Source organism: Panicum virgatum, chromosome 9N, assembly GCF_016808335.1.
Source record: "Panicum virgatum strain AP13 chromosome 9N, P.virgatum_v5, whole genome shotgun sequence".
Taxonomy (NCBI): domain Eukaryota; kingdom Viridiplantae; phylum Streptophyta; class Magnoliopsida; order Poales; family Poaceae; genus Panicum; species Panicum virgatum.
The window spans coordinates 6,025,524-6,051,730 of NC_053153.1; the positions used below are offsets into that span (position 1 = coordinate 6,025,524).

The 26,207-nt window shown below is 48.2% G+C and overlaps 2 protein-coding genes across 2 annotated transcripts; both read right to left on the reverse strand.

The window, feature by feature from the left end:
* Nucleotides 1–5,415: 5,415 nt before the first annotated feature.
* Nucleotides 5,416–9,589, reverse strand: LOC120689938 (leucine-rich repeat receptor-like serine/threonine-protein kinase BAM1). Its single transcript, XM_039972397.1, has 2 exons — nt 6,762–9,589; nt 5,416–6,232 (listed from the first exon to the last, which is right to left on the reverse strand). The coding sequence occupies exons 1-2, from the start codon at nt 9,355–9,357 to the stop codon at nt 5,748–5,750; spliced, it is 3,081 nt and encodes a 1,026-aa protein (XP_039828331.1). The 5' UTR covers nt 9,358–9,589; the 3' UTR covers nt 5,416–5,747.
* Nucleotides 9,590–18,478: 8,889 nt separating this feature from the next.
* LOC120689939 (kinesin-like protein KIN-8B) lies at nt 18,479–26,099 on the reverse strand. The gene is made up of 16 exons (XM_039972398.1): nt 25,414–26,099; nt 25,231–25,308; nt 25,025–25,141; nt 24,182–24,267; nt 23,436–23,580; nt 23,248–23,343; nt 22,731–22,822; nt 22,115–22,216; nt 21,889–22,035; nt 21,664–21,814; nt 21,421–21,483; nt 21,100–21,336; nt 20,700–20,804; nt 20,518–20,631; nt 19,860–20,426; nt 18,479–18,941 (listed from the first exon to the last, which is right to left on the reverse strand). Exons 1-16 carry the CDS (start codon nt 25,459–25,461, stop codon nt 18,915–18,917), a joined length of 2,175 nt encoding a protein of 724 aa, XP_039828332.1. The 5' UTR covers nt 25,462–26,099; the 3' UTR covers nt 18,479–18,914.
* Nucleotides 26,100–26,207: the final 108 nt, after the last annotated feature.

The following is a 26,207-nucleotide window of genomic DNA, read 5'->3' on the forward strand; positions in this document are numbered from 1 at the left end:
ACCGTCTTGCACTACGCTACCAATGGCGATGCCGGCAAGCAAAGGCAAGTGCCCACAAGACACCGAGTCTCGTGCACCGCCACCGTCTCTCTCGGTCACCCGGCCGAAATCCACTACGGAGCTTCTCCACCAAGGAGGGGGCCTCCTCTTCCCCCGCACAAAGTGTCGTTGCCACTCCACACCAAGACGGAGGGTCACACGACGGATCACAAGTTGCTTGCCGCAGCAAGACTTCTCTCAAGGGAGCTCTTGCAAGAACTAATCCCTATTACAAGCACTAAGCACTCTCACAAGTGTGCTTAAGCTTATATGATATACAATGAAGCTCTATGGTGGTTGGAGATGATCTTTAGCTCTTGTATACTTCCTTGAACTCCAGCACTCTCAAATGACCCGGCCTTGGGGGTATATATAGGCAGCACAAGCAAATATAGCCGTTGGAGAAAAAGCTGCCAGAAAACTGCGTAACGCCGGTTAATCCGACGTACCCCAAAAGCCATCATCGGTTTAACCGGTGTATGTAAACTGCTACGTGAAAAACTAGCCGTTAGCAATTAACCGGTGTATCGCCGGTTTAACCGATGCAATCAACCGGTGTATGTAAAATTAGCGTCGGTTTAACCGGTGATTGTAACTTCTTCACGTTCCTCCAAAAACCACCTCTCTGGACAACTGAACCGATGCAATTGACCGATGCATCGTCGGTTCAACCGGTGTATTGAATTTCTTCACAGTCTCTTCGGGCCTTGCTACGCCTCTCTTCTCTTTGTCATCACTTGAACCTAAAAGCCTGAGAATAGTCATCTTAACAATCATATTAGTCCAAGTGTTGTGTGTGTCATCAATCGCCAAAACATTATATTGAAATATGGCATGAGAGGCCATTTTCGCTACAAGGTGCCCGGTGGGGTTCGGCTTCATCGACTTCACCAACGCCATGAGCTTCAGGGGGATCCGTTGGGGCACGGTGCAGCGCGTTCGGCACGGTGTTCCGGAGCACACTGCACGAGCAGGCGGTGGCCGTGATCAAAGCGGCTGGAGAATGTGGAGGAGGAGCCACCGGAATCTGATCCAGCTGCTGGAACTGCGTGATCGCCCTGAATGTCGCACGGGCTGCATGCATTACTACCTCCTCGTGGGACGGCCAAGATCGCCAACTTGGTGCTCGCCAAGCTTGCTGGTGAAGGGGGAGGTGGCGCGGGTGATGGGCACCGACGAGGGCGTGGACACGACGGAGGTGGAGAGGACGGTAAAATGGAACCGTTCCATCCCACTCCGCTCTTCAACCAAACCCGCCCTTAGTTACACATGTGAAACCATGGAACTTTTGAGGATTGGCGGCTTGGTGGCTTGTAGCCTTGTAGGCTTGGAGGTGTGGTGTTTGTGTCTCCCTACTCTACCTTTAGCCACTTAGCCAGTATACTGTACTCATCACTTCCACTTGAGCCTGTCTGCCCGCAGCAACTCGCACCCGGTCTGGTCGGCTCGGTTGCCATCCGCAGGCTGGTCGATCCGCTGATCCTGTCAGGCGTCAGCAACTAACAGATTGTACGTCGAAGCATCAAGCACCTGCAGCGTAAAATTGGCACGCGGGTGGTGCCTCGTGACGGCGTGCGCCTCGTTTCGAGGTCGGCCCTGCCCGGTCACATGATGATGATGCCGTGCCGCCGCTCTTTCATTCCAGTGGCTGGCATTGGCAAATGGCAATGATGCTTGTTCGTAAGCTTACTTGTTCGTCGGCTCGCCGCCGGAGGCCCGGAGCGCTCTGCTCTTCGCCACTACACTGTCGCCAGGGAGAGGCAGGTGGGTGCGGAGAAAGCAGGGACCCGGCGCGGCGTCGTCTGCCATGCCATCAGAGCGCGCAGGCAGGCAGTAGCAGGACCCTCGGCATGGCTTTCGTTCCTTCCTGGCGCGGAAGCCCACGCCACGACTGCCCTGAACGGCTCTTCTTCGTCCTCACGGACGGACAGCGATGGCCGGCGCCCGCGGCCACCAGCCCGCCCAACTCCGACCGCGGCCAGCCGAGGAGATTCCGGACGGACCGTCGTCGCCGGCGTGTCTCGCGTGGTTGCTGCACGTTATCGCGGATGCCCGAGGCCATCATCCATCGATGAAATGACCTCCACACCGGATCTGCGTCGTGGGCTCGTGGCACCCCATCTCGCAGCGCTTGACATCGCCGGGAGTTGGGGACCGGTCCTGGAAGAACCATGTAGATCCGTTTGCAAGTGCTGCACGAGAGGTAGCGGCGGAGATTGGTTGACTCGGTTCGCCTTGCAACTTGCAAGCAGGTCCACGGCCACGTCTGGCCTCGACCCGGTGGTCATCGTGTCGCGTGAAATGGCGCGGCAGGCGCTGCACGTCCAACTAGCCCGTCACTTTACTGTTTGCCGCACCACCGTTTACCACAAACTGCAACAGTTACCACTTACTACTCTCCCTCCACAAGAGTACAAGACCGCCACTTCTAACTTCCTGCCTAAATTTTTCCCTTTTTCCTGCTCCTTGTCCTACCCACTCATCTTGTGTGTGTGTGTGTGTGTGTGTGTGTGTGTGTGTGTGTGTGTGTGTGTGTGTGTGTGTGTGTGTGTGTGTGTGTTTTGAACTGAAAATCCTCTCCACTCACACACTCACCCGATTCATGATTCATGAACATTGCCTTGAGGCTTCAGGTAAGCTAAGCAGCTTTATTTTACAAAAGAGAGGTAACCTAAGCAGCGATTTGCCTTGGCACCTGCAATCTGATGGATACATCAGTACGAGCGGAGAGGAGGGTGCTGCCTTTGGCGCGCTCACGTGGTAGGGGTAGGGGACTCGGCGGGCCTTCTTTTTTCTGAATGAGGTGGCCACTTAGCCAAAACCGGGGCCTACACTGCTCTGGAGAACAGCGACATTGCACACGGCAGGGAAATTGCAGGAGGGACCATTGCTCAGATCAATCCCTTTAGTTTCCTTTCTTTTCTTCTTTCAAAAAAAAGTTTCCTTTCTTTTTCTTTGCAAAGAATCCTTTTTCAGCTGCTTTTCTCGTTTGGTATATGCATCTTTTTTTTTTCAGAACAACGCTTGAACAAAGCAAGGAACGCCTGTTGCTGTTGACGTTACGCAGAGCATCTGATTAACAAGCCATCTCTTCGAACGGCACGCCTCCTTTGACGTTCTGGTCCAACTCTGTTTGCTTTCAAGGGATGCAAATCACCTTCTTTTACAACAAAAAAAAAGACGAAAAGATGTATTTTCAAAAAAAAAAGACGAAAAGAGAGACAGAAAGCAGGAACCAGATGCTTTGGCACCATATCTATTAATTCGTCTGGCAAACATGCTTTTTCTTCGCGAGCAATGTAGCAAGAGTGAGGAATGTTAAGTACTCTATCCTACTTGTGATGAGTGAATTGTCAACCGTGCGGTGTGATCGTGCGCTTGACCTTTGGATTGCAGGTACACGGGCATCAAATGTCGACAGAGAGCTGCCGTGGAAGTGCTGTGACCGATGTACCGTGCAGTGGACGGCGGTGAAGGGCAGCCGGGACCGGAGCTCGGGCCGGGCAGCAGCTGTGGCGTCCACTCCTGGATCGAGGGCGCAAGCGGTGACTGAAGTCAGGTTTCTTGGTTTGCGCCACAAAACCAAGCAGGCGGACGACGGTTGAAGACATCAAGTCGTGGAGGCACGGGCGTCGGTCTCGGGACTGATGGAGGGACGGGCGTCAACGGCGTCTAGGGCCTCGCTGCGGGCGAGGAGGTGACGGGCGTCGGGCGGCGTCTAGGGCCGTCAGAAGGCCGAGGCGGGAACGGCGTCTAGGGCCACGGCGTGGAGGCGGGAATCTTCCCGCGCGTGGAGTTTTTGCGGTTTTCTCAAAACCGGCCACCTACCCGGGTTTCGCGGACCTTCCAAAACCGCGAACCAGATCTTCATCGACATGGCGGCATCGCGGAGAAGACTTCGATTCGAAGAAAGAACCTCGGCCGTCGGATGAGTCCATGTATCTTTTCCGGTTTTGCCCCTACATGCCTTCTAGTTTATTTTCAGCTCTAGGGGTAGTTTAGTCTTTTGGGTTGAGAGTTGTTGGGGTATTAAAAACCCCCTCACCCCCTCTCTCCCTCTCGCTCTCTTTCCCTTGCCTGGCGCTCAGAGCAGGAGGGCTCTTTCTCCCGTGCGCCACCTCCCTCTCTCTGGTTCTTCCTCTCTTCTCCTCTCTAGGGATTAGAGGTATGGATTTTTGAGTTTTTGTACTGAGATTGATCGGGAAAGGAGGCCCAATCCTCCTTATGCCCTCCGGGGTTTTGAATTCAATTCAATCTCGTACGATTTGTGCTTTGTTTTGGATGAACTCGATTTTCCTTCGACGAATCTTGAGCACGAGACGACGAGTGGTTTTCTGATGATCGAGTGACTCTTTGTAGTGATTCTAATACATCTAACCTAGTACTAATCCCCCTGGAATCACGAGTTCACTCGAATCGAAGTTCTTGGCGTTCTAAAGAAAACCCCCGTTTTTGCTCGAAATTCTTCGATTCCTCCCAAACCATGGAGTGATTCGTCGATTCCTTCCGTGGACATGTTCACAAGTCCTTTGTGATCATGCCTGCAAAATTTGAGCTCCTCTAGACTTGATTTGACCCTCCAATCATCAAAGTTTCCAAAGGTCGTGGGCTGAAAAGCGTTTCTGGACTCTGTTCTTCCTAGCACCGGATGAACCGATGCTTTGAAGTTGTCCGCATCGGTTCAACCGATGAGTAGGGTGCTCTGTGTTAGGGTTTTGGCGTTTTGACTCGTTACACCGACGTATAGAAATTTCTGAGCATCAGTTTAACCGGTGTTCAGTGTGATTCGTTTTGCAGTGTCTCTGGACAACTGCACCGGTGTTCGAATTTTCGTTACGTCGGTTTAACCGGTGCTTGGAATCTCAAGTTTGTGGTCCCTCTGGACAACTGCACCGGCGTTAGTGTTTGTTTTTGCCGGATCATCCGGTGTGTAACACCGATTGAACCGACGCAGTTCAAACCCATCCATCGGATCAACCAGTGCTCACTTCTTGACTGCTGCCGGCTCTGTTCGTCGGTTGAACCGACGCCTTTCAAACTCAAGCGTCGGATCAACCGGTGAGTTATACCGTGCTGTGTCTTGCGCTGTTTCTTCACGTTTGCTTCTGCACTTGTTCACGCTGTTCCTAGGAGTGTTTAGTGTTGGTGTAACTCTTCATAGCTACTCCACACATCACCTAGGACTCGAGGGTTTGAGTGTACACTTGGAAATCAATCAAATCGCTTCTGGAGGTGAAATTTTTATTTGACTCCCATTCAAACCCCCCCCCCCCCCCTCTGGTGACTCCCATTCAAACCACCCCCCCCTCTGGTCGCCTTTTCGGTCTCTCAATGAGATCTGAATTCAAAGGCTTTTAGTGTTATCCACTTCGTCTGTTTACACAGAAGCAGAAATCGCATAAAGCAATGTAGCAAAGATTCTGATGTTAAATTCGACAGAGAGAGATAGCACTTTATACTCTAGTGCCTACATTGGAATATTGGATAAAGGAGATCAAAAGCTCTATTAAGGTGACTTGACGCGCTACAGACTCCTACATTGCAGCAGCAAAGCAAACACATTGTCAAACTGGAAACTGGGACACCACCAACGAACTTGAATATGTACAGCACAGGAGGCCAAATTTACTGCATCCTAAATTACGACCTAAGCTTGCAAGAATGGAGCGAATTTGCAAGGAACGATAACATTTTCAGTTTTGCATTACTCAGATGCTTATGAGATCTGGAGGCGGTGACGACGGAGTGCTTGTTTGCTGCTGTTGAGGATCTCTCGCTTCACCTGTTGGTGCTTCATTGGACCCTGGTGGAGCTGGATGTAGAGGACTGGATGCAGGGCCATCACATGCATTTGGTACCTCCTCTCCTTGCTTAGTAGATGGTTTTGGAAGCTCACTCAGGATCTGCACAACTTCCCTCATCGTTGGGCGCTGCACGCTCTGCTCCTCCGTGCAAAGTAATGCAACGTAGAAGACATGCATGACCTCATGTAGCGGAACAGTTGAGAGCCTTGGGTCCAGGATCTTCATCACTTGTTCTTTGCTTGAGTCTGTCATCATCTTCGCCCATTGGACAATGTCGACACCATCGCCGAACTCACCTACAGGCTTCCTTCCAGTGACCAGCTCAAGAAGCACAACACCAAAGCTATAGACATCGCTCTTCTCGTCAACCTTCAGTGTGTATGCATATTCTGGAAAGCAACAGATGACAATTGATAACAAGGTTAATCAATTAGAAAATAGCACAATCATGCTTCTGAAGGCACCAGCAGGACAGTTATAATGTTAAAACAGAAGATGCAACACTGAAGTAACTGATCTTAAGCGCATATAAAGAGATTTTTAATGAACCAAAAGCATCTGATGATTGATGGGCCCATTGCGAAAAATTAAAACATTTGATGTGTAGCAATACCAAGAAGCTAGGCTTACACGATACCTGTTTGCAATGCATGATTGAACCTAGTACAGAGAATCTTATAACAGGAAATAATCAGATAAGCATCGATACCCATCAAACAGTAAACAATGAACTCCACAAACAATGTTTCAGCATCTCGAATTTTAAAGCTACATCTTGTTTGGAAATTGCAGTGTTAATTTGAGAACTGAGATGTAATTTTTCCAGCTTGAACCATGTAATAAGCATTCCTACACTTATGATGCATCGATAATATTCAGATTCAGATTGAACTGAACTGGGACGGACTGATTTATTACCTGGCGCAATGTAGCCATATGAGCCAGCAATCGCGGACATGCATTCAGATGCCCCAGAATCCTGCAAAAACTTTGCTAGCCCAAAGTCGGCCACATGAGCTTCAAAGTTGGAGTCAAGAAGAATATTATTCGACTTGACATCACGGTGAAGTATCAATGGTGAACAATCATGGTGCAAGTAGCAGAGCCCCTTGGCTGCCTCAATAGCAATATTGTATCGGGTGTCCCAGTGTAGGTGCCCTCCCTTCTTGCCATGGAGCATCTCCCCAAGGCTACCATTGGGCATATACTCATAAACCAGCAGGTTAGTCTCATTGTTTGAGCAGAAGCCTAGCAGGCGCACAATATGACGGTGCCTGATTCTACCAAGTGTTTGTATCTCTGCTGAGAATCCATGATCATGTGATGAGCCACGGACCATAGCTGGGAGCCTCTTCACAGCGACAAGTTCACCATTTGGCATTGCCCCCTTATACACAATCCCAGCACCACCCTTGCCAATAATGTTCTCCTCTTTCAAGCAATCTAGCACGTCATCACTGGTGAAGCCCAGGCGCTGGAATGCAGTGAGTTTCCATACACGCGCTTCACTAGCTTTCTTCAGTGACCGGGCCTTCAAGATTGCTGCTGCAGCAAATGCAATGGAGCAAACCAACAAGCCAAGCACAATGAGGAGCTTGACGGTATTTGTCAACCCACCATGGCCATGGGGAGTGTGATCAGCACCAGCAATGCCGGGGCGGCATGGACCAAGGTATGGTCCACACAGGCCTGGATTGCCAACGAAAGATGTGGCATTGAAGTAGCTGAACTGCCCAGTCCCTGGCACAAGCCCAGACAAGTTGTTATATGAGAAGTCGACTGCGGTCAAGCTCTGCATTGTTGCGATGGATGGAGGTATCTCTCCATCAAGGTGGTTACGGGACAGGTTGAGGTAGTTCAGTATCCGCATTCCAGAGATGGCTGGAGGTATCTTCCCAGAGAGGTTGTTTTGGCTCAAGTCCAAGTAAGTGAGGAGCCGGCATTTCCCAATCTCTGGTGGCACACCTCCCTCAAACTTGTTGCTGCTAAAGTCAGCTTTGGAGAGCTGCTGCAGCCGCCCAATCTCCGGAGGTACATCACCAGAGAAAGAATTCCTATCAAGAAGCAGTTTCTGAACACCAGAGAAGTTCCCAAGGGATGCTGGCAATGCGCCGGTAAGCTGGTTGTTGGACAGGCTGATCTCGCCAAGACTAGGCGCTGCAACACCTGTCACAGCCGGGAAATTACCAGTGAGGAGGTTATCTTGTAGCTCAACTTGCGTCAGCTTCGGCAATTCGAAGAGCCCCTTCGGAATTGAGCCGTTCAGGTAGTTCTCCCCGAGACGGACGCGGCTCAAGGACTTGCACTGGCCGAGCGAGTCTGGGATGGCGCCAAACAAGAAGTTGCCCAGCGCGATGAGCGTCTGCAGCTTGCCACCCGCGCAGAGCTCCGGCGGAAGCGTGCCGGTGAGCTTGTTGGACGAGAGGTCGAGCAGCTGGAGGCGGCCGTTGCGGCCGAGGCGTCGTGGCACACCGCCGGTGAAGTTGTTCTCCCACAGCTGCAGCACCTCGAGGCTGGGCAGGTCGCCGACGAAATCGGGTATGTCGCCACGCAGCTTGTTCCGGAACAGGTTGAGCAGCGTCAGGTTCTTGAGCTCGGAGAAGCTCGCCGGTATCTCGCCGGTGAGCGCATTGTTGGACAAGTCCAGAGAACTGAGGCTCTTGAGATAGCCGAGCTCCGACGGTACGCTGCCGGTGAGGCCGTTCACCTGCAAGAACAAGGTGTCCAGATTCTGCAGCCTCCCGAGCTCCGGCGGGATTTCGCCGGAGAGCCCGCAGTTGGCGGCGTCGAGGCGGACGAGCTCGGTCAGGTTCCCCAGCTCCGGCGGCAGCCCGCCGGTGTAACTGTTGTAGTATCCAATGTAGAGCTCCCTGAGGCTGGTGAGGTTCCCGAGCTCCGGCGGTATCCTGCCGGAGAGCTCGTTCCCGGAGACGGCGAGGTACTGGAGGCGCGGCCACCGGCCGTACTCGGGCGGGATCTCCCCGGAGAAGAAGTTGCCGCCGAGGTGCAGGTGGCGGAGCATGGGCATCTGCGTGACCTCGAGCGGCAGCGTGGCGCTGGTGAGGTTGTTGTTGTAGAGGTCGAGGACGCGGAGGCCCCGGAGGCGCGCGAGCGCCGGCGGGAAGGAGCCGTTGAAGGCGTTGTTGGAGAGGTTGAGGTGGAGGAGCTGCTGCAGGCGCGCGAGCGCCGGCGGGATGGGCCCGCAGAAGGCGTTGGCGGCGACGGAGAGGCGCTGCAGGCCGCGGAGCCGCGCGAGCGCCGGCGGGAGCGCGCCGGAGAGGTTGAGCCCGGAGACGTCGAGCCCCACCACGACGCCGGCATCGCTGCAGGTGACCCCCGCCCACGCGCAGTGGTCGGGGGAGGAGGTGGCGTTCCAGGACGCGAGCGCGCCGGTGGGGTCGGAGAGCGCCGCCTTCGCCGCGAGCAGCGCGCCCGCGTCCGCGTCCGTGCCGCCGCCGGCCGCGCCCGCGGCGAGGGCCAGGAGCAGGAGCAGGAGCAGAGGGAGGAGGCGCATTGGGCTTCGCTTCCTCTCTCGGGTGCGGCGGCGGAGATGAGGTGGGAGGGGAGAGGCGGTCAGGCGGCTCACACCACCCGCTCGGCGAGGAGAGTGCGGACGGGAGAGAGTGGCGAGACGGAAAGAGGTGTGCTTCGTGTGGGTTTGAACACTGGAGTAGTACACTGCTGCACTGGATATCAAAAGGGGAAAAAAAAAGGTGAATTCTTTTTGGGTTTCTTTGGGTGGTGTGTGGGTTTTCATTTGGGGGATTGGGTTGCTTTTATAATGTGATCTTGGGGTCTTCCGGTCTCGGATGGATGGCCAGTTTTGACCACATTTACCTCTTGTTTCTTGTCTTGCTGCCACAATATGGTGGTAATTATTTTATTCTTCTCAAACCATTTTACTGTGCATCCGTGCTACGCTACCAAGCCCGTAGCACCTCGCCGTTCTGTGCCTTCCAGTAAGGCCGTGCACGGCGGCGTTCCGGGACGCAGCGCAGCCGGTGCGCGTCCAGCCGCGGGGGGTCGCGGAGCACGACACGATCATCCGAGGCCGGGGGCCACCAATCTGCCAGCGGCCCAGCGCGTGTGGCGTGATGGGCTCGTCGCAATAACCCTTCTCACCAACAACTCTGACCCAGCGGTACACGTACATGTACTTGTACGGTCTACGGGGGTATGGATACTACTGTGCCGGTACCACTTGTTTTTAATGATGGGATACGATGCCACCTAAAGTACCGTGGCTTGCACTCCTGGTCCAGCCACCTACGCGTTTGGTTCATCGTTGCAGGCAGCAGCCGTGCTGCTGCTGCGTATACCACACCAGGCGACGAGACGACGTGACGTGTTTGGTTTGGTTGGGCCGTTGTCTTGTATTATACGGTGGTGCATTCAGGGCTACGACGCTTCATGGCTCACCTGCGAAATTGACTTTGCATGTGGTGCAGCAGCATGCAGTGAATTGCCTTGCCTGCTCTCAGGATTTTTTAGCAGTACAGGCGGTACTGGTCGATCTTGTCCGACTGCTTGTATTTTTCTCAGGTTTATTACGCGCCCGTAAGGCTACATTAACGGCAGTTTTATAGCCTCACCAACATTGTTGACTCGCGTGTCGCAGCAGTGGCAGTGAAAAAAAAAGTTGTGCTGTTCAATTATCCCCATCAGTTTCCCCTGAATCGCAGCCAGTCTCTTGCACGGCAGGACTGGACGTGCAGCTCGGCAACCGCAACAAGCCATGAATCACAGAATTTTCCATGCTTACTACTAGTGCTAATCACAGTCACAGTTTAGTTAAGTACACTTGGACGTTCTGTCAGGTGTGCGATCATGCGTTTCCCCTGCGTGGAGTGCAGGGCTGACCCTACTATCTCATTCGGCAGATCAGAAGCACTCGAGCACGCCTGCTCGCCTGCTCCCCGTCGCTGGGCACTGGGTGGGCAACGTTCATCGACACACTAGTATCATTGCAGGCAGGCACCCTACGTACTGCCTCCGTTGCTGCCCAGACAGTGCGGGCCCCGCCTGCTGATCGCTGGCACTAGAGGACAGTCAAATCGCCGAAGCGGTCGAGCACTTCGCTGCTGCTGGCTGTTGCTGCCTCCTGCTGCGCCACGACCCAGAAGCCGTATCCCTTAATCCCTTATTCCTGGCGTCGCCTCCTGGTCGCCCCCCGAGTGGCAGGGTTAACCGAACCGTCGGTCAAACCGGTCCGGACCGGTTCCGGTTCGGTCCGGTATGAAACCGGTCCAAATTCAAAATTTAAATTTGAATTCAAAAAAATGAAAAATTCCCAAAAAAATTCTAAAAATATTTCAAGGTGCAAAGAATCTAATGGTGTCAAATTTTCTCAAAAATTCGTTCATTTAGTATGGTTTGCGGAATTTATAAGTTAAATAAAAAAATATGCATACGAAAGTATACAAATACAATATAAAAGTAGTATAAAAAAGGGTTGGAGGGTTCATTTAGACTAAAATATGTTGTACAAACATTTATTTAGTATACTTTGTGGGCATTTGAATTTAAACAAAAAAAGAAAAAAATTTGAATTTGACCGGTTACCAGTCAAACCGGCCGGTTACCATCCAAACCGGCAGGTATACCGGCCAAACCGACCGGTATACCGGTCGGAACCGGTTGAACGGGGAAGTTTGAATTCAAATTTGAATTCCACCGGTTCCGACCGGTAACCGGCCAAACCGGACCGGTATACCGGAACCGGAGGCCGGCGGTTACCGGTCACCGGTCGGATACGTTAACCCTGCACCCGACTCGCTGTTCTATCCTCCTCGCAGGTCGCAGCTTTTATGCGTCGTAGGCTGTGTTTAGATAACTGGAAAAGTGGGAGAAAAAAATCAAATGGGACACTGTAGCACACTGTAACACTTTTTGTTTGTTTGTAATAAATATTGTCCTACTATGATCTAACTATGCTCAAAAGATTCGTCTCGCAACGTACATCAAAACTATGCAATTAGTTTTTTAATACTCCATACATGGGTTATTTGTTATATTTAATGTTTCGATATGACGGAGATGTGATGGAAAATTTAGATTTGGGAGGAGGGGGGTTTTGGGGCATCTAAACACACCCGTAGTAGGAGTACTTGTCTTGGAGAAAAGGAACCGGTAGACGACGACGACTGCTATCATAGGAGCCAGTAAAGAAAACTGTTTCTGACTGTGCACCGTGAGCTTACAGCGACAGGCATTTAGATTTTCGACTGCAGTTAACTAGTGTCGAAAACACAGCGTGGTGAAAAGAAGAGGGATTTAGCCATATCAGGATGGCATCTGATCTGATCCGATGACAGGGGCAACACGCAATTTCCACGTCAGTCTGCATACTGCTGGGTGCAATCATCCACCCTTTTTTGTGTTTGCAAACTTGCATCAATCACCAAACGCCACACTTCTCATGAGCCTTTTTTTGTTAAAAAAGAACATGCTAATCGGTAGCTAACTAAAGGAGAGCTTAGGTAGTATAGTGACAGCTAAAAGAACCTCAGCTTTCTCTCCATTGTTAATACTAACTAGGCGAATGGCCCGCGCATTTGCGCGGCTAGTATTGAAAATTCAAAAAATTGCATGTCGTTATATTCTTACTTAAAGATTATACTATTTTTTACCATACATCACGAAGATTGTTGGTTAAAACAATTCAAATATGATCAACCTATAATAACAATTTGATTTGTTGAGCTTTAATAATATTATATATATAATTATTCTTAATTTTATTTTATTGTGATTGATTGTTGTTAACTTTAGTTTTATTAATAGTATATGTTTGTAACTAATACATAGCTAAATGATATTTTATATTTAATTTTTCATAATGGCATTGGTCGGTGATTTTTAATTAGCCACATGGGTATTTTAGGCTAATTTTTATCATAATGGCAGTGATGGGTAATTTTTACTTTTTCTATTTTTTTCCGATTAATGTGGGAATTTCTAGACCTTGAGAGCGAACGTAGAGGCTCCGTTTGTTGGCCAAATAATAAGATAATAGATTGATTGTTAAGCTGGTGAACGCGGAAAACCGAACGCAAAAAAACGAGTCGCCGCCTCTCTCGTCTCGCCTCCTCCCGCCGCGCGCGCCGCCTGAGCGGGCTGCCGGCATCCCGCGCGGCCCACGGGGAAGGCAGCGGCGAGGCCTCTTCCTTCTTCTTCGGTGGTTCCGGGTGGGCGCGGCCGCCAGGGCCGCCTCAAGGTTGCTCGCCGGCCACGCGGCGGCACTCCGCGGCGGCGGCGGTTGGCCACGGATCCGACATTGCCCCGGCCGGATTCGGTGGCCGCATGACGGGAGGTGCGGGGGGGGGGCGCTGGGATGTGGCGACGGCAACCGGCACGGACGGCACCGGCGGCCGCGGCTGGGGTTGGCGCAAGACGGCGGCAACGGCGGCGGCCGGTGCGGGGCGCGGCTTGCTCGGGGCTGGCAGCGGCCTGTCCAGGCCATGGCTGGCTCGGGGCAGGCTGCGGCTACGGTGGGGCTCCTTTCCCTTTCTCCGCGATGGTACTGCTGGGTCGACGTCATCTTGGTGGTGGAGCCGGGTGGTCTGTGCTGGGCATGTCTAGCACGGAGGCATGCTTCTGGCGTCGTGGTGGCGCTTTGGGCTGCGTCGGGCCTCCTTCCGGCAGTGACGTTGTGGAGGCGGAGGGGAAGTGGGCTGTGCAGCAGGTTTGGGGTGAACCGGGCGAAAGCCTTCACCGACAGCTTCTGTTGGTGGCAATGGTGGCGGCGCCATGGTGCGTCGCTTTCCCCGCTGGGGGCATTATTGTGGTGAGCTCCTCTACCATGTTGCTTGTGGGTCTCGGGTGAAAACTCTGTCCAGTTCTGGACGAGCGACGGCGGCGCCACCAGCGTCGCGCCCTTCGTGGAGGCGTCGCTTTTGAGACCCACAACGATGGTGGAATTGCGCTTAGTCTGTGTTGGCAGGAAGGTGCAGAGGGACCATGGGTGCTGAGATCTTGAGCCGCTGCATGGTGTTGTGGTGACTCCGGTGTCGGCTGGACGGAGGTGTCGCTCTCATAGCGGTTTCAGATATCTGAGTCCTTGGCAGAGGAGTGCGAGGCGGTGGGAGAGGCAAGGCCCCCACGCAGAGTGCCCATGATCAGTGTTTTCCATCGTCGCTTCGACGGGAGTGTTCTGCTGAAGATCGACTAGGACTGGGGGATTGACGATCGTGTGTGTGGCTTGAGGGCGATTTGCCCATGGTGGAGGAGTTTCGAGTTGCCGCTATGGTTTGCAGCGGGCCGCATTGGTGCAGCACAGCGTTGGCGACAACGGCGCAGCTAGTAGTGGCATCTTTTGGCTTTTCTCCCAGTTTGTGGTGGTGTAATATTTTGTTGTGTGTATTATTTACGTGCGTTGTTTGGGTGGTGGCGGTGGTGGTGTTTCGTTTCGGCGCGTGATGTAAACTTGCTATCTTCTTAAATGACATGGTAGTGCTCCTACCCTTTATTTCAAAAAAAACTGGTGAAGGCGCATTTTCACTGGCTAGGGGTAGACACTAGACAGACACGCTAGCCCAGACAGCAGCACATGAACATGTACCCTACTTCTGTATAGGCACAGCCCGGAACGAAACAAACATGGCCGCGCTGCATAAATAAACCGATCAACACAACAAAAGCACAAAAGCTATTGCTCCTAGGGATCGAATCATGAACCCCTTGCACGAGCGAGTTTTGCGTGAAATTGTGATGCGATTTCAAGGTCTCTCCTCCCTCAACCGGAAAGGCCGAGGCTCCTTTGCCCCACGCCCCATGTGAAGCGCCCTGCCTTGAGATCGGGGAAAGGAGCGGAGATTCTCCCTGCTCCTGTGGTAGGCGACCGTAGAAAAAACGGGTGGTTCCAAAGCGCGCTGGATTGGTGGTCGCCCTCGCATCCATCCAAGTTTTCTCACGCCCTGCTCGGTGCTTCATCAAACCATGCAGCTCCATGTGCGTGGTTTGAGCAGAATTCAGTCTCGGATGGATGCCTCCGTGTTCTTGCGACCGGAATTTGTGGCTTTCAAAGCAGTAAAAACCGTGGAGTATTTTGTGGTGATGGGAGCTATCTAGTGCTTGATTGGCCAGCGTTTTTCAACGGAAATGATGAGTCGAGCCCTAGGTTAGGGTGCTGATTACAAGCGCCTAGGCCCTAGAGGGACGTAAACAAGGGGGTGGTAGCGTAGTGTCTTCGCCCGTAGTGGTGGTGGTGGTGCTGAGCATTGGTAGGGTTGGAACACCTTGCTTTGGTGTTAGGGACGCCACACCACTTGCACGTTCCGAGCGGGGTGCATTTTGTCCCCTGTGGCATTTACTAGTAGTATCAGACACACGAGGTGCTGGGGGCCGTAGTACATGATTTGGACCTAAGATTTGTCTCGTCTAATACTTCTTCTATGAACTAATAGTAAAAATGTTTGCCCTCCTATGTAATTTGAGGGCACCTACTACTTAATTCGTTATTAGAGAATTGAGCTGATTCGTGTAAAATTCCTACCTTGCAAAGTACTCGAGATAAAAGGATCAGGGCTTGTTTGGAGCATTAGCCCAGAGATAATTTTGAAGATTAATAATTAGTTTTGAATTGTCAGACTAAGAATTATTTCAAGATAAATTATTTAGATCCATAGGCTAATACTCATCCTCTCTCTCCCATTCTCTCATCTAGGTGTTTGTGCAGACTCATCTTTTTTGTGGGACCCATGTAAATTAGTCTCATTAGCACTCCTTAGAGCAAGGGCAATAAGAGGGGCTTTAAGTCTCTTCTATGTCATCAAGAGACACTTTTTAGAGACATGCTATAATAACCTGTCTTTTAAATTGTCTCTTGTAGGGTATAAGGGCCTTGTTTGGTTAGGCACGCTAGGATTCTAGTGCGCCTCTTCTAGTCTCCGCATGAAAGACCAAATGAAGTCTATTTGAAAAATCTTTTCAGGAATGGGTGTAACTTTTCGCGACGAATCTAATGACGGTAATTAATCGATGATTTGCTACAGTGATGCTACAATGACCATCCTCTAATCGCGCGGTCAAATGAATCATTAGATTCTTCAGGGTCACTAGCGCGGGGTTTCTGAAGTTGGTTTTGTAAACTGACTTTGTTTGACATCGTAATTAGCGGTCAAACTGTCACTATTCACTAGCACGCTGCAAACCAAACAGGGCCAAGAACATTAAATTTGTACATAGAAAAACAATAAAAACTCATAAAATGTGTGCACAAGAGACATGTTGGGCTCTAAAATTGACTCTTGTGCTTTGTTTCTCGTGCTGGAGGCGTCTCTTAGGTAAGAGCCCATGACACTCTCTCACATCATTTCTCTCTCATCCACATAGGATTGTTGTTGATATAGACGGACTAATAAACCCTTATTATACCTGCTCTTAGAGGGTCTAAGGATTTGGGTGGTGCAGGGGGAGGGGGCTACTTCACTTTAGTCTACATGTATCGAAACATGACCTAGGTACTTCAAGAATTCAGCTAGAACCTAGATGATCCTGCTTGGAACAAAGAGGAACTCTTTTTCATCCCGTTGAATTCCTGCATGAATTAACAAATACGCATTGAGCCGTTTCGTGTCAAATACCTGCATCGAGGTAGCCTTGATGAATTGATATTGTGCATTGAACCATGACACGAGGACAAAGGCATGCGTCCAGATCAAGAGGGGCTCGCCCTTGCTTACACGAGTGGCGGTGGCCTGGTTGGGCTCCCAAAACGGACTGTGTGCTGTCTTCGTCCGAGCATCTCGATCGGATCACTTATTGGCTTCTTCATGCATTGTGCCCATGTTAATGTTGCTCTATCAAACAGCTCGTTTGGACCAAGGCACAGACGGAGTAGCTTTGATTGCCCATGTTTTTGCCTAGCACTCCTACTCAGGTTTGTTTGTACACTGCACATATAAATCAGTCACGAACGAACAATTGGCGTTTGCATTGCATTACGTTTCATGTTTTGGCACGGCAATCAACGGCAAACTCTAGCCAAATTCACCAAACTTTGATAGGTCAGGCAGACCCAAACAGAGGGCCTGCATCCTCTCATGTGAAGCAGCGAAATTGTAGTGGCGTGCTCCAGATCTTATCGACCTTCAACTGTTCAACCAGCAAGCAAACACGGCAGACGGAGATCAGAACGCTGCCATTTCCGTACTAGGTGCCTGTGCCGTCCTGTAGACACCGGCAGGTCAGGACAGCATTGCCCTGCCCCTGCAGGTCTGTAGGTCACGGCTTGCACGCCTTCTTCTGTTCCCCTGAGGCCTAGCGTTCCAGCCTTTTCGCACGGGCCTCGCCTCTTTCTTTCTGACTCCGACGCAGCAGCAGCAGCACCAGCACCACGTCTGGAGAAGCAATGGGCCGGCCGAGCCAGCACTAGCAGTCTAGCAGAGGCCCACTGTCCACAATCTACGTGTCACCTGACATTTACAGTCTCCCAGGTCACTCACTGGTGTTTTACTTTTACCACAGTGTAAACAACTTGAGCAAGGCCCTGTTTTCTTTAACCGTAAACCCTATAAAAAAAATCACATCGAATATTTTGACACATATATATGGAGTATTAAATAAAGTCTATTTATAAAACTTTTTGTATGGATGGGTTGTAAATCGCGAGACAAATCTAATGAGCCTTTTTAATCTATGATTTGCAACAATAATGCTACAGTAACCATCTGCTAATTATGCATTAATCATAGATTAATTAACATCATTAAATTCGTCTCGCGATTTACAACACATCTGTGCAAAAAAAAATCTTGTAAATAAATTTTATTTAGTACTTCAAATTAGCAAAATTCCTTTGCAAAATTTTTACATATAAACAACTAAACAAGCCCTAAAGATAATCCGTAGAAGACCGGTAGAGCGTAGCAAAGCCCTCGGAAGAAGTCAAACGGAGCCTTTGGCTGCGCCGGCGATCGGACAAGCCGCAAGGCTGGCATGTGGAATCGGAGCGCGACCGCAACGTGTGTGCCGTGCGGCTTCGGCAGCCGCCGTTCTGGCGTAGCATTCAGCACAACTGTTCTGCAGGTAGGGCATGAATGTGAAGAGGACCACCATGCTGCTGCCCGGCCCAGCTTGAATGTGGTCTCCAGGGCAGGTGAGGCTCAGCAGGGCTTATTCAATGATCTTGGACGGGAGGGATCCTACCGCACTCCGGCCACATGCTCCGTAGCCCAGCGCATCAATCATCCGACGCTATCCTGATCAACTGATCAGCAGGGATTGCTCATCATTTAGTTGCGCGTGTAAAGATTTTAAAATAAAATTTTTACACATTTAAATTATTAAATATAGACTAATCACAAAACTCATCTGTAAACTACGAGACGAATCTAATGAGCCTAATTAATCTATCGTAATGCATAATTACTGTAGCAATTTAGTGTCCAATCATAGCCTAATTAGGCTCATTAGATTCATCTCGTAATTTACAACAAACTATGCAATTAGTTTTTTATTTCGTTTAGATTTAATACTCCATGCATGTAAGATTCCTCTTTGATGTGATAGTTTTGAAATTTTGAATTTTGCAACTAAATAAGGGGCAACACCCGGCCAATTTGGCCACAGCAGCTCAGTTTGTCATGTCATCAAACTCCAGTGAGGCAGTGACCAGCATGCAGAACAGTATTCAGTTTAATCCAACAATCCTTTCAGGGTTTGCCTTTGAATACCAGCATTGAAAGCCTTTTTCATTGGATTTACTGAAGAAGGGCTTTTAAAGCCGCGGATGATTTACAGAATCTTGGTTCAAAATTCAGATTCACCCTCAGCAACCACTCTACAAAGGAAGGAAGAAAAAGAGGAGGAGATCATGAGACCTAGCATCTACTGTACAGGGTGGAGTGAGCAATGTCAGCAGGGTCTAGAGGCATCAATCTTGTGGCCGTGGCCAAAGGCAACAACTTGGCTGAAATCTGCTAGCATCTCTTCAGATCTCAGGAAGCCCATTACATTGGTGTCGGCAGCAGGCAGAAGATGATGCACACAGCAACCGAGGTTAGGAACGTCTGGCAGGCCATATTGTAGCCATGATAGCTGTTTTGTGCACGAGGAGCATCTCGAGGCCCTTCATTTCCTCTCCATGGACCACGAATCCTGCACAACAACAAAATCTTGCTCAGTTCATGCAAACTAGAGGTCTCCAAATCCTAGAATTTCTATTGGGGATATTTTTGGGCTCTTAGGCGCTATTGTACCTAGTATATCAAATTTTTCTTCATTTTACTATTTATTAACACATAATTAGATCTTATAACAACAACAACATAGCCTTTTTTCCCAAGCAAGTTGGGGTAGGCTAGAGATGAAACCCGAAAGAAATAAGTTCAAGGTTCAGGCACATTGATAGCTAGTCTCCAAGCGCTCCTATCCAAAGCTATCTCTTTAGAGATATTCCAATCCTTAAAGTCTCTCTTAACCGACTCATCCCACGTCAGTTTAGATCTACATCTACCCCTCTTTACATTATCGACCCGCTCAAGAACTTCATTACGCACCGGCGCCTCAGGAGGCCTTCGTTGGACATGTCCAAACCATCTCAGCCGATGTTGGGTAAGTTTCTCCTCAATTGGTGCCACCCCGACCCTATCCCGAATAACTTCGTTCCGGACTCTATCCCTCCTTGTGTGCCCGCAAAACCACCGCAACATCCGCATCTCTGCTACACTCAGTTGCTGGACATGTCGCCTTTTTGTAGACCAACATTCAGCACCGTATAACATCGCCGGACGAATTGCTGTCCTATGGAATTTGCCTTTTAGCTTTTGTGGCACCCTCTTGTCACAAAGGATCTTGTTAAAAAAATACTTGTTAAAAGCACCCTCCTATAGAATTTGGACATAATCAGATCTTGTTAAAAAAAATACTTGTTCCTTGAAATTTTGAAACAAACCTTCCAAGTACTTCAAGGACTTAAAAGCACAAAGTCCTATGTAAATGAAAGGGTTTATTTGGCGTGATGTTGATGCATTAATAGACATGTTAGTAGCTTGTACTAGAAGGGAAACAATTTACCTTCCTATGCAGACTGAAATCATGACTGCCAGAATGTTCCTTGCTGCCCTGGTATTGTGCGCTTTCTGTTCCTGGGTAAAATCCGCTCATCTTCCTAGGTTTTTCTGGTGTAGAAAAAAATGGCATTGACCTTCCACTGGACCACTGTTTTCTATCACCAGAATAAGGCGAGCAGCCAGAGGTCATGTAGTAAGAACTGAGGTGCTCCTGCCTACATATGGTAGGTGTCTCATGTTGATTTTGGAGCAAAGACATTGTTCTGTAACCATGTTGGAAAAAGCAAGTAGACAGAGAATAAGGCTCTGATTGTGGACTAGGGAATGACATGAACTGTGGCAGCCTGCTATGAGGTGGAAAAGAAGGTGGGGTTGTAACATCTGGGCTCGAGCTAGGCAATGGACAGCCTTCTACGGTTAAGCCTTGCTTAGCAGCCAATTTAAGAATTTGTTTCTGATTTAGCCCTGTTCCATAAAGAATGTTCCACAGGCTCCTTAGAGCCTCCCTCTGATTATGTATTACTTGATCCCGCATAGCCATCTCAATTTGGAGCTCAGCATTACTCATTCCCTAAAGAATGCATTATACACAGACAGCACGTGAGACATCACACTCTTATGATTTACATCAGGAAATATATTAAAAGTTGAGGGTTACTTACAAGAAGTCTGTACTGGCTGAGAATGTGTAGGTAGGTTTTATTGCCATTGTTACTGACAGCTTCCTCGATCATGTCCTGGAGTTGACGCCTGCGACTCTCATTCATTTCAATGTCCTAAGGGAAAAAGATCTCAAGGTTACTTGAAGGCAGCTAAACCAAAGGGAATAGAAGAAGATTAACACCTTTCTATATCCAGAACCAGCTTCATCATTATCACGGATGTTGTCAAGAATAACTTGTCTCCTTGATGTTAAGGCTTGCAGAACTGTAGAGTCCATTTCTTTCACCTGAATACAAAAGCATCAGTGTTCTGTAGCAATAGTCTATCATGGTATCCAAAAGTTAAAATTGTTCTTTGATTATACGATAATATATGTTCAAAACAGCTGCCTTGGCAAAATCTGTTTGGAAGGGCTAAAGATATCGGTGGCTTCAGATGTCCTATAAACCACAGTGTTTTTCCTAGAGAGAAAGGGGGAAATGGAAAAACACATATCCAAAGAGGCTCTCCTGAATAGTCCATGCTGTGCCTAGCTCTATAGACTGGTAACAGATTTGAAATTGATCAGGTAAACAGGAAACCTGATGCCTTGCAATAGCATCATCAAGATGCTGGAGCTCCAATCGGTTGCGCTTATTTGTTTCTTCAAGTTCAAACAGAGCCTTCTGCAGATTTATTCGTTCCTGAACATTCTCACCAGTTTCCTGGCTCAAAACATTTAACCAGGACAGCTCACTATCTGCAGCTTTTTCAGTAGGTTTTACACTTAATTGATGCTCCTTCTCAGCTAATTCCTTCTTCAACTGAGAAACCTCGACCTACAAAATCACAGTGTAATACATATCAGTATGATCTATGATGGAAAAACAGTAGGAGGTCATTTGTGTCTCATTATGGCAAACCTGGAGACTGTCAATCATCCTCTGATAGTCTTCAACATGAGTGTCAAGTGTTCCAATATTTTTCTACAAAGAACAAAGTAGCATAAGAATAATAGAAGTGACCTTAGATCTACATATTCAGAAGGTTCATTTGCTTCTATTTGAATTGGACAGATACTTATGATGAAGCAATGTGCATAAAATCTGCCATTTGACATCTTAATCTGCTTCTTACAGCAAAAAGAAAGGGAAAAGGTGCCTCACATGGACATGTGTTTTTATCTCCTTAGCACGGTCTGCATACTTGAGTGTATTGGTTGTGTGATGATACTGATCATCAGCTGGTGATATTGTAGCAACCATAACAGTTTGAGAATTACCAGACAGCCCATCCTTTAGAATTCGAGTTAATTTGCTGCAAATTGCTCCTATCAGGTAACTAACATAACAAAAAAGTGTCGCATACAGTAAAATCTGAAGTTGAAATACCTGTTGCGATAGGGAACATAGGCAAGACCTTTCTTGTTTTGCTTGCCTAGGGCATTGATGCAGTTTGCTAATGCAAGGAGCGACCGATTGATGTTGGCTCCATCTCTAAGTTTTTGCCCAAAATTGTTTGTTTCAGAGGCCCTCTCACTGCTCACAGAATGAAGCATTAGTAGTTGCTTTTCCTGAACAATGAATGAGAACAGCAATGAAACAGAATTGCTATTACCTGCCCGCAAGATCAACCAAGGCAAGCTTTCCACGAAGAACTTGGTTACCATATTGACCTTTCTGCTTTCGCTTTACAGTAATCTCGAGGACAGCATGTGACCTTGACAAAGAAAACAAAACTGAACCATTAGAATTGCATGTGCAGCTGCATAGCTTGAAATTTTAATAATATGTTTACACCGAATATCTATGACAACATTACAGAACTACATATCCATCAATAATATGAAGTGATATAATTCACCCTAATCTGGCGACATCGATCCAATTGTATTCCTTTTTCTCTTGATTAATGTTATGGTTTCTAGGATTTTTATTTTTTGTAGATTATGGTGGGAATTTGTAGCCCTCAGAGCGGAGGTGCCTTTAATCCACCAAATGTTTATATTTAACAATTAATAGAATGAAATATGTTAAATCTTATGACTGACCATCAATATCTCCATAAGAGTGTCAATAGCGTAGCAGGCTAAAGATATTAGCTACAATATAGATCTTAACCAGGAAGAAGAAAGAGTTAAGTTCTGACATGCAAGATATAAATAAATCTTAAAAATAAGCCATGGACATTCAGAAAAGAAAGCAGATGACAGATTCACAGATTACTTAATTACCGTGAAGAGGTAGCATTTGCTTCTGTACTCTCTGTCTTGCGCCTACTGTTGCCTATGTTCAACAGCTCAAGAATTCTATCTGCAGAATGAACCTAACAACAGAATAAAGTTAGAAATCATGCTGTTATGAAAAGCAAAAAATGACGCAGTGGTATATCCATTTTTTACAGAACGGCAGGGCAGAAATAAAAGCATAGGTTTTCATCACTCGCAAGGTAATTAAATAGTTTTTGAAGAAAAGGTTCATGAAACTGACATGGCATTACACTTATTTCTTAAGAATGGAAAATAAATAAATTACATATTAAAAGCGCTAAAGGTGTATCAAGGATTGACGCCCTCTGCTTAAATGTGGTGACAATGTCCCAAACATATAAAGATGGAGAAAAGCTGCTAATAAACTTAGATGTTAAAGAAATAGCCAAAAAAGTAGAAAGACAAAGTTAACTCTTTAGTAGAAGATGGAATCAATTTTCTCATTAACAGGGAATATTAACATTGAATAAAGTATAAAAACCTTAATGCTTCTCAATCCAGCAACTATTATGCCATGCTGAGGATCTTCTCGAAGCTCCAGGTGTCCAGAGGATTTCTCAAGCAAATCATAGATAACCTAGAATTCATGAAACTATTGCTTCAGAAAGTCTATAAGCATGTACGTTATAAATGGATAGTACTACAATAGTAAAAGATATATCAAACAACCTCATTATACACTTCCAGATATGAACATGAGACTTCAAATGTATCTGGACCGCCGTCCTTTTTTATCAGCTCAAAAATTGTACGAAAGCTAAGAACCATAAGGCCAGGATCACTATGGGTTCCAACCATAGTGTAAGTCTTGCCACTGTATAATCAAATAGATAAATATTAAGTGAAACACTATTACAATCATTTACCTCAAGATTAATATATTGCAGTGCTGCACCAGAAGGTAACAAAATATACAGTGCACTACTGTCAGAATGCCGACATATTGTTTTTTGCTGCTGCTAATAACTGAATGTTTAAAGAGTAGGACTGCCACATACTTCATATTATATTATGATGAAGAAAGACAAAGACAGAAACACTATATACCACAGCTCAAGGCAACTGAAAACATATAAGCAATGATATATTTTCAGTTAATGACGTAGGATATATAGCATTTAAACAAACATAAGAAAATGCAAATAAATGCATCGTGAGCTTGATTGCTGTTATCCATGATTATTATGCTTAATTACGATGGAATTTCAACAACTATGGTGCAAGTCATGCATTGCATTATCACAAAGTATTACAAACTAGAAACAAGCATGCGATTTGTATAGACAAACTTTTTATTGTGATTTGTAATTTGAAATGTATACCATGTATAGTAACGATGGTAACATACAAGATATTCAGAGCATTTCCCATGATGTTAAAAAGACGACAAGCAAAACAAAGCAGTGAATGCATACCTTCCAGTAGAACCATAAGCAAAGACTGTTGCATTAAGGCCTTGGACTACACCAGAAATGGTAGAGGATATATTCTTGTACACATCCTGAACAATTATGAACAGGATCACAAAATGAAAATGAGATTGTGTGAAAGTACATGTGATTAGCTATCACTAATTAGCTGGCAAGCACAAGTGTGTTGATGACCAAATGAGGAATATGCTAAATCTTATCTTACACTATATATACAAACAAACAATTTCAATTGTTCTTAGGCTATTCTGTCCTCGTCGTGCTATTTCCATATAAGTTCAGTAACTCAGCTTAGAGAAAAAAACTGCTTCAGTTGTTGTCGCAACAACTAAAAATAATGTAATTAATTTGTAAATTAGAAGATGAACATAATATAAAGGCAACTGATTCGTTGGGGCCATACTTTAACACATTCTTCCAGCCTAGGCTTTTGATAACGTTCTATAGTCTTGGAGATCAATACAACAAATCTACTGCTTTGTTCCCTGGACAACGTCTGAATTAGGTGCGGACCTGACGGTTAGTGTACATCACGGGTTGGCTATAGACTGAACTGAACAAAAGCTGTGCAATGGCTTTTCTAGATGCCAGCAGTACTGCTTCAACTGTCCAAAGCACGAGGCGCTCCTAATTCTAGCAAATTCATAATCAAGATAAGTAGTTGGTGGTTTGGTCTTTCAGAGCATCATTTCCTGGCAAGCAAGAAATGAGCTGTTTGGGAACAATCCAAGCTGAGGTGTAGATTCCAAAAACATACCATAATAAGCATCTGATCCCAAATGTCAAGCAATTACAGATGAGAGCAGAGAAAACCACACTCTTACATACCGAATTGGAGCATCCGGGTGGGTACACGTGATCAAATGTGTATCTCCTCTCCTTCGTCCGGTTCTGTATGAGGTCCAGGTAATCCTTTGACAGATCGGGGTCCAGCACAACCACAGTCTGGGAGAGAGAAACGCATATAAACCATCATATTGCCACCACTAATAGCGAAACAATCCGCGCATCAACAAAACCGCAGCAGCCTGTACCTTATCATCAATGACCTGGATGATATGCCGCGAGCGCCGCTGCTCGTCGTCGGTCAATGGCCTGCACTTGACAGCCACCTGCAATTGCAATGCACGATTACAATCGCGTCACCGCTATAACCAGCAATTGAGCAGCGATAATGGAAATTTCCAGGGACTCTCGTTCACAATAGAATGACGAACCTGTAGCGTGGCCGTCTGCTTGGACGCCGGAGCTCGGATGCTCGGCATTGCCCGGAACCTTCGCGTCAGCTGAGCCCTCCAAAAGATGCGATTTTATTATCTAACTACCAGAAAGGCGGAAACCAATACAAATCCCGGCAAACGCTTCGGAATGACGCCACGCCGAGGCGGCGGAAAGGCAAGGCGCATCCCCACCACCCCGCCACCAGCAGCGGCCGCTCCGAAAAGCCGACCGCGAAAAGGAGGCGCTGCGCCTGGCCGGCAACCAACCTCGAGCCCCGCCCGCCCGCCCGCCGCAAGGACAAAAGCCAAACGCCTCGGGAAGCCACTGAACGCCGGAGCGAAATGCCGCCGCGACCCGACCGCGCCCGCCGCAATGCGATCTCCCGGCGCCGCCCTCCCTTCCAGTGGCACCAAGAACGGGCCGGAAACGCTCCCAATTCCGGAACCGAACTGCCCTCCCACGCCACGCGGTTACGCGGAAAGGGAAGGAAAAAGGAAAACCGGCAGCTCAGGTGTGGTTTGGTGGGTGGCACGACGGCGCGCGCGGGGTTACGGGGATACTGACGGAGCGGGAGTAGATGAGACGAGAGGCAAGGGAGGACGACGAAGATATGGAGGAGTCGAGGAGAGGACTGAGGAAGGGGAGTGGGGGAGGAGGCGTTTTAATGGTGGAGCGAATAATTAATTGGCGGCAGCTGTCGCGGCCGCGGGGGAGAAGGCGACACGGGACGGAAGGGGGGAGGCGACCGTGGGGTTGGGACCAGTCTCCCCCGCCCGGGCCCACAGAGCGC

Coding starts and splice junctions, on each gene's coding strand:
- LOC120689938 (XM_039972397.1), bottom strand. CDS start 9,357: ATGCGCCTCCTCCCTCTGCTCCTGCTCCTGCTCCTGGCCCTCGCCGCG. Junction 6,233..6,761: donor ATATGGCTACATTGCGCCAG/GTAATAAATCAG, acceptor GTTGCTTTCCAG/AATATGCATACACACTGAAG.
- LOC120689939 (XM_039972398.1), bottom strand. CDS start 25,461: ATGCCGAGCATCCGAGCTCCGGCGTCCAAGCAGACGGCCACGCTACAG. Junction 22,823..23,247: donor CTGGATTGAGAAGCATTAAG/GTTTTTATACTT, acceptor TTCTGTTGTTAG/GTTCATTCTGCAGATAGAAT. Junction 22,217..22,730: donor GCAAATGCTACCTCTTCACG/GTAATTAAGTAA, acceptor TTCTTTGTCAAG/GTCACATGCTGTCCTCGAGA.